The sequence below is a fragment of the Astatotilapia calliptera genome, chromosome 3, assembly GCF_964374335.1.
Source record: "Astatotilapia calliptera chromosome 3, fAstCal68.1, whole genome shotgun sequence".
Taxonomy (NCBI): Eukaryota; Metazoa; Chordata; class Actinopteri; order Cichliformes; family Cichlidae; genus Astatotilapia; species Astatotilapia calliptera.
The window spans coordinates 51565569-51579252 of record NC_137424.1 but is presented as its reverse complement, the minus strand read 5'-3'; the positions used below and the strand labels follow the sequence as shown (position 1 = coordinate 51579252).

The 13684-nt window shown below is 37.5% G+C and overlaps 1 protein-coding gene across 1 annotated transcript in view; it reads right to left on the bottom strand.

Annotated features, from left to right (window-relative positions):
* The window catches only part of LOC113019084 (uncharacterized), a 36965-nt gene that overhangs the window by 17139 nt on the left and 6142 nt on the right, over positions 1–13684 (bottom strand). The window contains exons 3-12 of the mRNA XM_080295689.1: positions 10664–10693; positions 9772–9927; positions 9508–9675; positions 8693–8722; positions 6492–6647; positions 6225–6392; positions 5910–5939; positions 3941–3979; positions 1901–2056; positions 1637–1804 (exon numbers count right to left, since the gene is read on the bottom strand). Coding sequence (XP_080151815.1) covers positions 1637–1804; positions 1901–2056; positions 3941–3979; positions 5910–5939; positions 6225–6392; positions 6492–6647; positions 8693–8722; positions 9508–9675; positions 9772–9927; positions 10664–10693 — 1101 coding nt within the window. The remainder of the gene's footprint in view (positions 1–1636; positions 1805–1900; positions 2057–3940; positions 3980–5909; positions 5940–6224; positions 6393–6491; positions 6648–8692; positions 8723–9507; positions 9676–9771; positions 9928–10663; positions 10694–13684) is intronic.

Sequence of the window (13684 nt, the reverse complement as noted above, 5' to 3'; positions counted from 1 at the left end):
ACAGCAAAGAAGACCACAAATCAAAAATGAAAAACGGAGAAAAAAGGAAAAAAGATCAAGAACGCGCCGTTATTTTTAACAACAGAAAGTTTACACTGAAGCCTATGTTTGATAGATGATCCTTTGTAACCATAGCTATATGTTGATGAACACCTGCTGGTCAGATACATTTATTAAGGTCTTTGGCGAAAGCACTTTTCTGTAGCAACAGCTAGATTTCAGTGCTTACTTGTGATTGGTTTACGAAACTCTCCATTAGAAGGACGGAAATATCATCGAATTTTATGTGAAGAATAGCATAAAAATGTAATGAAGGGATTTTAGAGTTTAGTCTGGGCGAGTAGGGATAGATATAGAAAGAATGATATGATGATGATTTTAAGTAAACAATGTGACTGGATGTGTACATCTGTATTGGTGTATTTGTAGGTGGTATTCCTTTGAGACCTACTTTTAGGCCACTAAAGCTGACCCAGTTAATTAAACTAATGCACCAATCTCAGGGGGAGTGTGGCTGACAGGACTCAACCTGCAAGGCTACTCAGTTTAAAATGTTTGAATGGGTCATTCTGAAAAGCTCATGAATTCTAGAAAGGGTGGTATTGTGATCGTAATAAACAAGTCTACTTAAGAAATTGTATCTCTTCTCTATGTTTCATGATATCTGGGAGTGGTAATATCACAAAGTGGATGCATTCAGCTACAAGTAGTTCATTTGTGATCAGGTCACAGAACTCTCCAGTGAGAGGAAGCCCTTTTATGTACCTGCAGGTTTGTGAGGAGACATTATTGCAGAGTGCAAGATTTTTAAAAGGAGAATGGGAGGCAGGATCTTCAGTTTTCAGACTCCTCCTCAGTGGAAGCATAAAACCAGCTCCAAGATTGGATTTGGGAGGCACTCTCTCTCTAACTTTAAAATATTCCTTTTTGACAGTTAGGAATAGTTGTTTTGAAATGGCCTTAGAATATTTTAAATTGGATGGGAATAATCAGGAACACTATTAATTACCTTTGGTTAAGAAGTTTATTAAATTAAATTTGTATGAGATAAATTCATTAAAGTGTTGGTTAATTCTTTCTTGTTGCCAGTCTGGAATTGTTTGTGGTGGAAGGTTTGGAGATACTCCTTAAAAACAAGAAAGTAAAGCCATCCCACAGGCCCGTGTACACCCTCAGAAACAACCCTTTTGTCCGTCCCATCATGGCTATGTGGCAATGGTGAGAATTAAGTCAACACAAGGCGTTTAGCAGTATTGCTGAAGAGAAATGGGAGTCAATGGAGTTATTTTGTTTAGGTGTCATGAAATTTTAAGTAAGCTCAACAAATATAAGCAAACACAAATTTTGTCTGTGCAGTTTGGATCATGGAGTATCTTGCTATTGCAAATGTACCGTTTCTCTATTTTCTATGGAGAGTAAACAGGAACCTTAATATGCAATAAACAATATAGAGAAAAACATAAGATAGAGAGGACTGGAGAGAAGAAGTTGAAGCTGAAGTTTTGTTTTTTTGCCATACTGTAAAAGGAGTTTAAAAAACAAAACAGGATAATAATTATTTTTGGTTGGTTTACATTATTGGGGGTGTCTGTGCTGCAGAGCAAGGAGTTAGAAACTGGCTGTGACAGAGGCTTACTTGCAACTGGTTCACAGAACTCTCCACCAGGAGGAAGCCCTTTGATGCATTCACAGGTTTGGGAGGTGACATTACTGCATGCACCGTATCGGCCACACTTCTCACATGACCAGGCAAACTGGTCCTCACATTGACACTGCAGTCCTCCAGTGGAGTTTGGATAGCACCCTGATAAACACATTTAAGACAATCACCAAACACAGCTCATAAATCATGCACCAGAGTATGAACACATTTAAATGTGACTGAGCACAAAATTCTTACATGTGGTGAAGTTCAAGTCTTCTATTATTAAAGACCCAGTGATGTTTTGGGGAAAGGACACATTTCTCACATAGCCTCTGAATAGATCAATGAAATTTGGGGGCAGACTGGATATTGGGAAGAGCAAGTTCAAGTCTATATTAAACTCCACTGGCTCTGTAGAGGGGACAAGGAGAAAATCATCACAAAACTTTCACAATTATGAGAAACAACATTTACATAAATTGTTTATGAACAAACACCCCATCTAAGATGTTTCTACTTCTTTTGAGACGTACAGGACTAGAAGAAGTACAGAAGTGAAGGGCCACACCTCTTAATTTTTTATTTTAGATTTTTTCAGCTCCATTGTGACAGGTGTATAAAAGAGCACCTAGCCATGCAGTCCACCTTTTTCCAAACATTTATGAAAGAATGGATCATTCTAAAGAGCTCACTAAGGGTACGTCCACACTAGCCCGGACAGGTTTGAAAACTGTTTTCATCTGAAAATGCTCTAATCTACGTGCTACAGCTTTAAGCAGCTGCGCGCGTTCCCGCGGACGGCAATCACTTTCTGGCAGACAATTGCTTTTTGGCACAACACCTGAAGCAAAGGGGGCAAAACAATTACATGAGTGCTGCTTTTTGACTGAGGAAGAATAAAGTAGTCGTGGTAAGCCAATCACATGACCACTTTAAGATGACAAAGCAAAATGGTCATATATACCAGTTTTTAAATTGTGTTGATAGGCCACGTAAAACCAGAGTCATGATAAACAATATATACGCAGAGTTTTTTCCTCAATAGTTTCATCATGTTTACTGTCCAAGGACAGCGCAGCAAGCACTCTCTGCTTATGAGCAAAAAATAAAAAAAAACTAAACAAAAAACAGACCTTTCATGTTGGTGAAAAAATGCGCCATGTCGACCAATCAAAAAATGATATGAAAACATGACATTTGGTTGTTTAGGAAGAGGGGGAGGTTTTAGGAGTGACAGCGAGAGAGAAAGAGAGAGAGTTTTGAGATGTGAGAGATTTGTGACGTTTAGCATGTTTGGGGTGTGTAGTTAATGTGTTGTCTTGTGTATTTAGTGTGTAGTGTTGTGGATAGGTTGGTGTTGTGTGTCAGAACAATGAGGCGACTGCTGTCTCCAGGTAGAAACAGGAGTGATACACCTGCTGCTGTCAGACCTGCAGGTATCAGGCTGTGATGTTCTCCTTTATAGTGGACAGAAATGATTTTTTGGGAGTCGCACAAATATTTTGTGTGGCATCTTATTGAATGCAGGACACCTGATTGTTATGGAAATAGCTTTAAATGTTTTTGTTTTTTTTAAGGGTGAAAGTTGAATGGCTGCAAATAATTTTGTTGTTTGCAAAACTTGTGCATATGATTTTAAAATTGACAATTTATATTTGCATTTAAAGTTATGAAATATGATTCATTAAAAATGTTTGTGGTTGTTACAGTAAAAAATATAACTTTTTCTACTCGGATGTTATGTTTTTTGTCTGATTTTGCATCAATTGTGTTAATACAGTATGTCAAAATGAAAACATAACTGTAAATTCAGACACGTGAGGTTGTGCTGAAAAGGATGATACCAAACAAGGCAAATAAACAGTTTTTAAAGGTGAAATGTGGGGAAAATCAAAAGTAGTTAAAAATGGCCAATTATACCCTGGACCCCAGAGGGTTAAACATTTTTTAGTAGTAAAACAATAGTTACTTTTCAAGTAATTAATTTCTTTGTAACTTGTAATCTTGTAACTCAGTTACTTTTTTAAATAAGTAACTAGTAACTATGATTAATTACTTTTTCAAAGTAACTTGCCCAACACTGGTTGGGACTGAAAAACTCAGAAAAACAAAGCAGTAGTTCAGATTTCAGCATACCTTTCTTATATTTCAAATTTCTCTTTTCTAATGCAGCCAAATAAATAGCTGTGTTGGTACAAAAAAAAGGGATTCATGTCTTAGATTTTACAGAGGAACTGATGATCTGGAGCTCACACACAGACATTCATTCTTTACTTTACATTTCAAACGCCATACCGGTTGTTGCTGTGGTTAATGTTGTTGATGGTGTTATGACTATAAAAACAGGAAAAAAGCAGCAGTTTAGATTTCAGCATACTGTTTTACATTTCAAACTAAGAACACTGAAAGTGTTGTTGTTATATATTATGGAAGTGTAGAGCTGCCACCCAGGCAAAAGAAAAATAGAGGTATATCACATTATAACTAGAGATGGCACGATACCACTTTTTTATGTCAGATACCGATACCGATATCATAAATTTGGATATCTGCCGATACCGATATGAATCCGATATAGTGTTTTTTAATCAACAAAACAGTTTTTTTTAAATATCTTGCTGCATTTTGTATAAGTTCATACTCAAGTTTAAAACAACAACTACACTAAAGCTATTCTGTTATACCTGTATGCAAAAAAAAATTTCATAGTTCAGCAATACTGATCAATCTAATAAACTTAAATCTACACCATCCTCCCTATTCTGGTATTTTAAAGAGTACTTAGCGTAAATATTAAGCAACCTAACTAATAGGGTTCCAACTCCCAGCAACAACAAAAATAAATAAATAAAAAATAATAAGGAACCACCCCTCACGCTCCACCTCATGATGCTTAATCGACGTAATCAACCTTAATTTGATGCAGTGTGAAAAAAAATGCACAGAAATCAATTATTTTTCAAGAAATATTAAATAGATTCAACATCTTTCTTCAACAAAATTGCAGTCTGCACAGATGGTACCTTCCCAAAGGAAAAAGTACTATAGCTTACATATTAGTACTATAGCTTATATATTAGTTAGGTATATATATATATTAGACTTAATAGTTACTATATACAGTAATGGACTTCTATTCATTTTACATCAAATTAAAACTTTGGGTGTCAGATAATTATTTATTAAAAGCTCGACATTTTAAATGAGAATAAGAAAGAAAAGTATTTCTTTGTGCTCCCTTTTCCCTGTTAATGCCCTATCGGCCCCCCTGGCTAAACTTTGCTAGATCCGCCCCTGCTCAGTTACCAGCGTCAGCTACGTAGAAAAAGATCCTGGTGTAGAAAGTAATATTAAATAAATTCTAACAACAGCTTATCAAGCTTAAATGTGCTGCTGTTGTTTATCCACTGGTTTCCTCTTTCTGGTGCAAAGTGGGCCAAAAACAAACAAGAGAGACGGACTTGCGACAGAAAAGCTGATCAGCTGATCATTAAGCAGTTTCATGATTGAAGTAGCAGCCAGAAGAGGCAGTCGCTCCATATATCGTTTGTTAAGCTTAACGCAGGAATGCTTTACAAACATTCAGAGATGGACTTACACACTTGCTTTACTTCTCTCGGGATAACTTTGTCGGAGATGAAATGCCGGGTTGCTAGCGAAGCTCCACATGCTATCCAGACCACCACAGGTCCCGCATGCCACAGCCGCTCTATCACGTGATGCATACTGCTCCGACGTGCTAACGTTCTGAGGTGAGTTACGGCGTGTTGCAAGTTTTGTGAGGTGCTTTCGTGATATTTAATGGATAGAATTACATTTTTTATTTTTCTCCGATATCCGATCCAGTAATTTAGGTCAGTATCGGACCGATACGTAATATCGGATCGGTCCATCTCTAATTATAACGTGAAAAGTTTATTGTTCTAACAATATACTTTTCATGGTTGTACAATATACTATCACTACTATCACGTTATAACAAAAAACTTTTATGTTCATACAATATAAATATTATATTTCACGAACATGATAATTATGTATATTGTATTTGCATGATAGTATATTGTTCAAACATGAAGAGTGTAATGTTACAACAGTAAACTTTTCACGTTATGACGTGATATAGGCTCGATTTTTCTTTTCCCTGGGTGGCAGCTCTACACTTCCGTAAAATACAGTGACTACACATTTTTTTTGTAATGATATTTACGGCAAAACAATACTTCAAAGAAGGAACAATGACGCAAGAAGAATGTTCACATACCAGGAGTTGTTGTTGGACATGAAGAAACATCTGTAGAGGGAAATAATACTTTTAAAATGTTCATTTTCTAGTGAATGACAAAAAATAATTAACAGCAAAGAAGAAAATCCAAAAACACATGAAAAAGAGACAAAGGAAACAAGAACACACCATTATTTCTAACTATAGAGAGTTTACAGTGAAGCATATGTTTAATAAGTGATTCTAAGTAACCATAACTATATGTTGATGAACACACGCTGGTCAGATACATTCATTAAGGTCTTTGGTGAAAGCACTTTTCTGTAGCAACAGCTAGAAGATTTCAGTGCTTACCTGTGATTGGCTCACAGAACTCTCCAGTAGAAGGAAGTCCTTTTATGCACCCACATATTGGGGAGATGACATCACTACAGGCACCGTATACTTCACACTTGTCACATGACCAAGCAAACTGGTCCTCACACTGACACTGCTGCCCTCCAGTGGAGTTTGGATAGCACCCTTTTTAAGACAACACACACAGTTCATAAGTCATGCAGGATCACATGAACACTATTACATATGACTGAGTACAAAAGTCAATTAAGATCAAGTCCTTACATGTGGTGAAGGTCAGGTTTTTCAGTGTTAAAGACTCAGTGATGGTTTGGGTTAGGGAGACATTTCTCACAATGTGTCTGAGTACATCACTGAAATTTGGGGCCACACTGGATGCTGGGATGTGTAATTCAAGGACTATATCAAAGTCTATTGGTGCTGTGAAGGAAAAAAGGGGAAAATTCATCACATAGACCTGTTACAATGATGGGAGATGTCATTTAATATAAGATATTGTGTTAAGCAGTGTATATGTCAAATTATCAAGGAGTTTAGCTTTGTTTTCCAATAATTTACTCCAGTCAGCTCTCCTCATTCGTTACATGAGACAACCTAATATATAAATAATTAGTGGTGCAACGGATCAAAAATCTCACGGTTCGGATCGGATGAAGGTTTTAAGTCACAGATCGGATTTTTGGATCAGCAAAAAAAGAAAAAACACAAAAGTTTAACATTTACGTATTGAAGTATTTTTTGCCTGTTAAAAACATTCAACTCAAGACTCATTCCACGCAATTATATAAAAAAATTAGGGCAGTACAGTCTTTGTATCACTCAATTCTATTCAATTCCATTTTATTTATAAAGCGCCAAATCACAACAACAGTCGCCTCAAGCCGCTTTATATTGTTAAGGTAGACCCTATGTGCACGTTAGCATATGCTACTTCCGGTGCGGAAACTCCTGTGGGGAGCTTTGTTTCCGGTGTCCTATTCACGCCTGGTTTATGTCTTGGGCATTTACCCAATATATCTGTAAATGATGTTCATCGACTTGTCGATATTTTCCCCCGCGCCTCAGAGCAAAAGAGAAAAGGGATTCAAATGTTATATTTCTCAGCTGTCCCTCGTTTATCGCGGGTGTTATGTTCTAAAAATAACCAGCGATAGGTGAAATCAAGTAGCCAATTTTATTTTTTGACGGTGCAAAACGTTTCGTGGACATCGTGGACATACAGTACTGCACTTCAGAGTCACACTGCTAGCAATCGATGCAGCGATTCTGTACTGTACAGGAGAGACGTCACGGAGGAGATCGTCTGCAGCGATCAGGACGCAGGACACGCAGCGAACCGTGTTATAGTGAGGGACCACTGTAATTTTGAAGGTAATTCACAACATACCCTTTGTAAATACTAATGTATAGAAACCGTTACCAGCAATCATTCATTTTTTGTGTGGCTTTTTTTCACGGCTTGTTGACATGCTGTGTAGGTGTGTACTTGACTAGCTGATCTCGACATAACGGGGAAACATCTGGTTTGACTATTCTTCAGCTGTAGTTTGAATGCTGAACATTTGCCTGTTTAAATCATAAGACCAGTCACTATACAGAGATGTGCTTCTGAATGTGGACGATGTGTCTTCTGCTGCAGTAATGCAGTTCTGCTTGTGTTGAGTGATGTAAACAACTGATCGATCTAAACTCTTTAAACGTCAAAATTGATCATTAGATTTTTTATGACACACAGTGGTGAGTGTTCCCACCTTCTGCTCTTTGTAACTTAACACGATCTTTCCGTTTTTGAGTTTTGGACATGATTTTGGAGTATATCTTAGTAGCGATTGACCGCAAAGTAAAGCTACCAGAAATGTACAACCCTACATCCGGTCTCAAACCAGGAACTTAGCATTTTCTCGTGCACAGGGTCTATAATACATACCGCTCATTATATCGCACTTCTGTTGCTCTGGGGGTCTGAACGATCTTGCCACTAAAGTGGACGCGAACGGGATATCATTGCGTGGCTCAAGCACGTGCATCATAGTTGAAACCCCTTGTTTTGCACAATGAAATACGGCCTCCCGTCTGCAGCTAAACACCCCAGTAGCTTTTGTAATAGCTTTAGCCCGGTCGGATTGGGCAGCAAAGCGCTGCTTAAATACCGCAAACTCTTCTGCTTCTCCACTTGGACCACTAGCGCTGACCATAACTATCACTTAACAGACCCACCACACCACCATACACATACTTTTTTTCTTCTTTTTCGAATCTTCGGATCACGTGCGTGCCAAACCGTGGAGTGGGATCGGTTCAGATTATGGATCAACCGTAATCGGTTGCACCACTACAAATAATTGATTCATGAACGAACTGTAATGCTTATCTTTCGTAAGTTTTATTACTACATAATTGGTCGAACTTTATCCCTGCAATAAATAAATGAATAAATGCATAAATAACCAAGATGTTTGTCATACCAGGAGTTGTTGTTGGACATGGAGAGATACCTGTGAATGAAGATAAAAATTTAAATATTTCATTTTCTTCTCCCTGTAAAACGGTAATTTCAGTCATAATCAGCACCAGATTTAAAACATATTAAATATGGACACAAGCATTTTGCCACACATTATACTCAGTACTGGTCAGAATGCAATCAGTTATGTAAAAAATAAGTTGGTTTAAGTTAAAAACATTATAAAGAATAACAAAAAATAAACCATGATGATGATTCTAATAACAACCCTTTCACTAAAAGTCTGGCTGGAAACATCCTTGAAAGATACCATTGTGGGAGAATGGGTGGCAGCTATACACAAGAGCCACTAAAGAATGCCTGGCTTATATAATATATACACAGTTATAAAGAGAAAAATTAAAAGAACGATTTCTGGATTAAAAAGAGATTACGTTAAAATGACTGTTCATGTGAGAATGTACTAAAGATAGAGTATAACCATATATGACTGAATGTTGAATTGGTGGAATTTCTATGTGAAGAATAACATAAAAAATGTAATGTAGTGATTTTAGAGTTTAGACTGGGAGGATGGAGATAGATATAGAGAGACGGATAGGGTGTGGCTGGACATTGGATGATTTTATGTAACCAACATGATTGGATGTCTAGATGGGGGGAGACAGAGGAGGAAGGTGAGTAGGCACTTGGCAGAGCATAAAAAACAGAGCACCCAGAGACACTCTTTTGTATTCCCTGCGTCTCCTCTAAGATGAGCAGTTCAGAGGATTGGATTTGAAAATTATTCTATTTCTTCAGCTACAAGCTGCTTACTTGTGATTGGTTCACAGAACTCTCCACCAGGAGGAAGCCCTTTGATGCATTCACAGGTTTGGGAGGTGACATTATTGCATGCACCGTATAGGCCACATTTGTCACATGACCAGGCAAACTGGTCCTCACATTGACACTGCAGTCCTCCAGTGGAGTTTGGATAGCACCCTGATTAAGACATTTAAGAGAATGACCAAACACAGCTCATAAATCATGCACCAGAGTATGAACACATTTAAATGTGACTGAGCACAAAATTCTTACATGTGGAGAAGTTCAAGTCTTCTAGTATTAAAGACTCAGTGATGGTTTGGGGGAAGGACACATTTCTCACATAGCCTCTGAATAGATCAATGAAATTTGGGGGCAGACTGGATATTGGGAAGAGCAAGTTCAAGTCTATAATAAACTTCACTGGCTCTGTAGAGGAGACAAGGAGAAAATCACAAAACTCTTTCACAATTACGAGAAACAATTTCACATATTTTTTTTATTTTTATATCACATTTATCTCTATGTCTCTACTTCTATTGAGACTTTACAAGTTAACGACTATTGAAAAAGCTGTCATGTTACAGTAATCTGTGGTAAATAGACATTCGTGCTTTAACCTCCCAAGACCCGAACTCTTTCGTGGCATGCATTTTTAATTTCTCTTTGCTATTTGGGCTGATTGGGACCTGATGAATTTAAAAACAAAGAACTATGTGATTTTTTTTAACCTGATTTTTGTTTCTTAGAAAAATGAGATCCACATATGAGGACATTCGGTTTAAATTTCGATAGAACAGTGGCAGTATAACGTCCTTGTAAGTGGATATCAGGCCCTTGTAGAGCAAAATTTAGTAATTTGGTCTAGACAACCCAAAATGTGATGTCCACATATCTGGACGCCAGGTCCTAGGAGGTTAAATTAAATGTGTTATAACATATGGTGATGTCTCTCATACACAACATATTTGTCACTACAGCTATAGAATTTTTGAAACATATTTCATAGCAAACTTCTGCATTAGGCAAATTAAAAAAAAAATCAAACATATGCACACACTTCTTGTTTTTTCTAAAGTGAATGAAGATTGGTGCCATACATTATCCCACCCTGTTAAATTTAAAGTAAAAGCAATAATTAGGAGAAAATGGATTTTTTTCATACCGGGAGGGTTTGTTGGACTTGGAGAAATACCTGTAAACCAAGATAAAACATTTAATTATTTATTTTTAATACCCAGGAAAACAACACAATAACGGTTTACATACATCATCTTAAGAATTTGCTATTTGAACAGAAGTACAGGCCCATATCTCTTGATTAAAAAAAAAAAAATAGCATATAGCATCTATTGTTAAAATTGTTAAAAAATAGCATCTATGAAAGAATGGATCTTTCTAAAGAGCTCACTAACTCACTAACTACAGAAGTCCAAGCCTTCTCTGGCATGAGCTCAAAGACATGAGTTTCCTTGGCTGGGCAGCTGCAGCTGATCCAATTGAACATAAATGATTTAATTTTGAAAACAACAGTGATTTTGATGCAAATTTTTATTATAATGATACAAACCATTCTGAACATTATTCCAACAATCAATTTAACAATATAAATTTGGAGGTTATTTATATCTTGCATTTAAATAGTAGAAGTATTATTATTATTGTTAAAACTGAAAATTATTTAAAAACATCAACTCATCAGTTTGAAGTGATAGCCATGAGTGAGCCTTTAGTAACAAATAGAAAATGCAGATTTTTTGTTAGGAATTATGACTCTTTTATTATGACAAAGAAATTGGTGTGATGTTTTATGGTGGTGGTGTACAGAAAGATTTTCAGTGTAAGGAAATGTAGGTCTATCAGTATTTTTGGGAAAATATACACCGTAATTGTCGGGCTATAAGCCACTACTTTTTGCACAAGCTTTGAACCCTGTGGCTTTTAGTCAGGTGCGGCTTTTCTATGGATTGTCCATGATTTTTGTGATATCGTAAGAGGATTTGTTTTGTTTTTTTCCGCTGTTGTACGGCACTACGTTGCCTGGCAGAAGGATCGGGATTCAAGAGTGGTATGTTGGTCACATGTCCGTCCACCAGGCAACGTAGTGCCGTACGAAGTAGCGCGAAAAACAAACTTCAAAGTAGCGCTACGCGTTCAGCGGGAGGCGTGGATGACGAGCGGCGATAAACTTGCGAAAACCAAGTTATGCTCAACTCCACCAGTGGAATCTGACAGCGTGGAAATGTGTGAAAACATCCATGATCACCAACAGATTTCTATGTATTCTGTATGACTTAAAGCAGTTATGACATGATATGATTTCTCACCCAATAAAGGAATATTTAATATATCAGTCTACTCTTCATTCTATCAGCAACAGTTATCACAGCTCGTACATTTGCTTTTTCCACATATACGTAAGCATTGGGCCAAATTTATTAATGCCAACATATTAAAAGAACAACATTTGTCTCTTATATATGATACATCTATAGATACACTGTCAAATAAACTTGTCTTTGAGTAAAGATTTAAGGTGATAGGACATATAAATAACTGCAACTTGAATCTTTACTAAGGCTCAGTATTTGACATGGAGTTCAAACTCACTGCTGTAATAGCTAATAATGATTAATATAATAACTATAATATTGGCCATATTATATTTACATTACCAAAGTGAGATGACTTTAGTCTCATGAACAACATTAGCTAATTGTTATTTACTAGCTAATCTTAAATGACTGTTCAGTACAGAAATTAAGCCCAAAAATCATGTTTTACAGTCCTGTGGTCTCAGCCTCAGATACTTATCAAATCACACAGAGCTCATGTAGAAACAAATGAACAAAATATGTTCTCCTTCATTTCTGTCAAACAAAGCTGTATGAAACGTTTCCAGCTGTTAGTATCATGGTTGCTAGGCAACCTGGGCAGCGCGACGGAGGCTAGACTGTCCCATTTCGCAAGCCTACAAGCCTCGCACTTTCAGCCTTAGCGGTCTTTGAGGACCATTAAGGCTGCGTACTTTAAGGCTGCAGACCCAGAATTGGGATACAGCCATGGGGAGACAACACAAATGAACCAGCAACAAGCAGAAGGAAACACTTATATACACACACAGAGGGAACACACAGGCAGGGTAGACTAGACACAGAACAGAGGGAGCACAGAGTAACATGAGGGGGCAAAGGGAACAAAACCTAGGACCTAGAAATACAAAACCAAAACACCGACAGTAATAATGTGGGAAACATGTAATAAACAATTCAATTCACTGGGTCACAGACCCAAGAACATGACAATATCATTGTTAGGTTTTTCTCTGTACAGTATGTATTATTGTAGGGTCTACCTTACAATATAAAGCGCCTTGAGGTGACTGTTGTTGTGATTTGGCGCTGTAGAAATAAAATAGAATTGAATTGAACTTGGGAGTCCCTCCCAGCTGACCAAAATCATTCCTATTTTGCTATTTTGGATGGGCCCGTGGCTGGATTGGTAAAGGGCAGAGAGCTCCAGTCCGACTCAGATGCCAGCAAGGTGGAGGTGGAGTACTGGTTTGGGCTGGTATCATCAAAGATGAGCTTGTGGGGCCTTTTCGGGTTGAGGATGGAGTGAAGCTCAACTCCCAGTCCTACTGCCAGTTTCTGGAAGACACCTTCTTCGAGCAGTGGTACAGGAAGAAGTCTGCATCCTTCAAGAAAAACATGATTTTCATGCAGGACAATGCTCCATCACACGCGTCTAAGTACTCCACAGCGTGGCTGGCAAGAAAGGGTATAAAAGAAGAAAAACTAATGACATGGCCACCTTGTTCACCTGATCTGAACCCCATTGAGAACCTGTGGTCCATCATCAAATGTGAGATTTACAAGGAGGGAAAACAGTACACCTCTCTGAACAGTGTCTGGGAGGCTGTGGTTGCTGCTGCACGCAATGTTGATGGTGAACAGATCAAAACACTGACAGAATCCATGGATGGCAGGCTTTTGAGTGTCCTTGCAAAGAAAGGTGGCTATATTGGTCGCTGATTTGTTTTTGTTTTGTTTTTGAATGTCAGAAATGTATATTTGTGAATGTGGAGATGTTATATTGGTTTCACTGGTAAAAATAAATAATTGAAATGGGTATTTATTTGTTTTTTGTTAAGTTGCCTAATAATTATGCACAGTAATAGTCACCT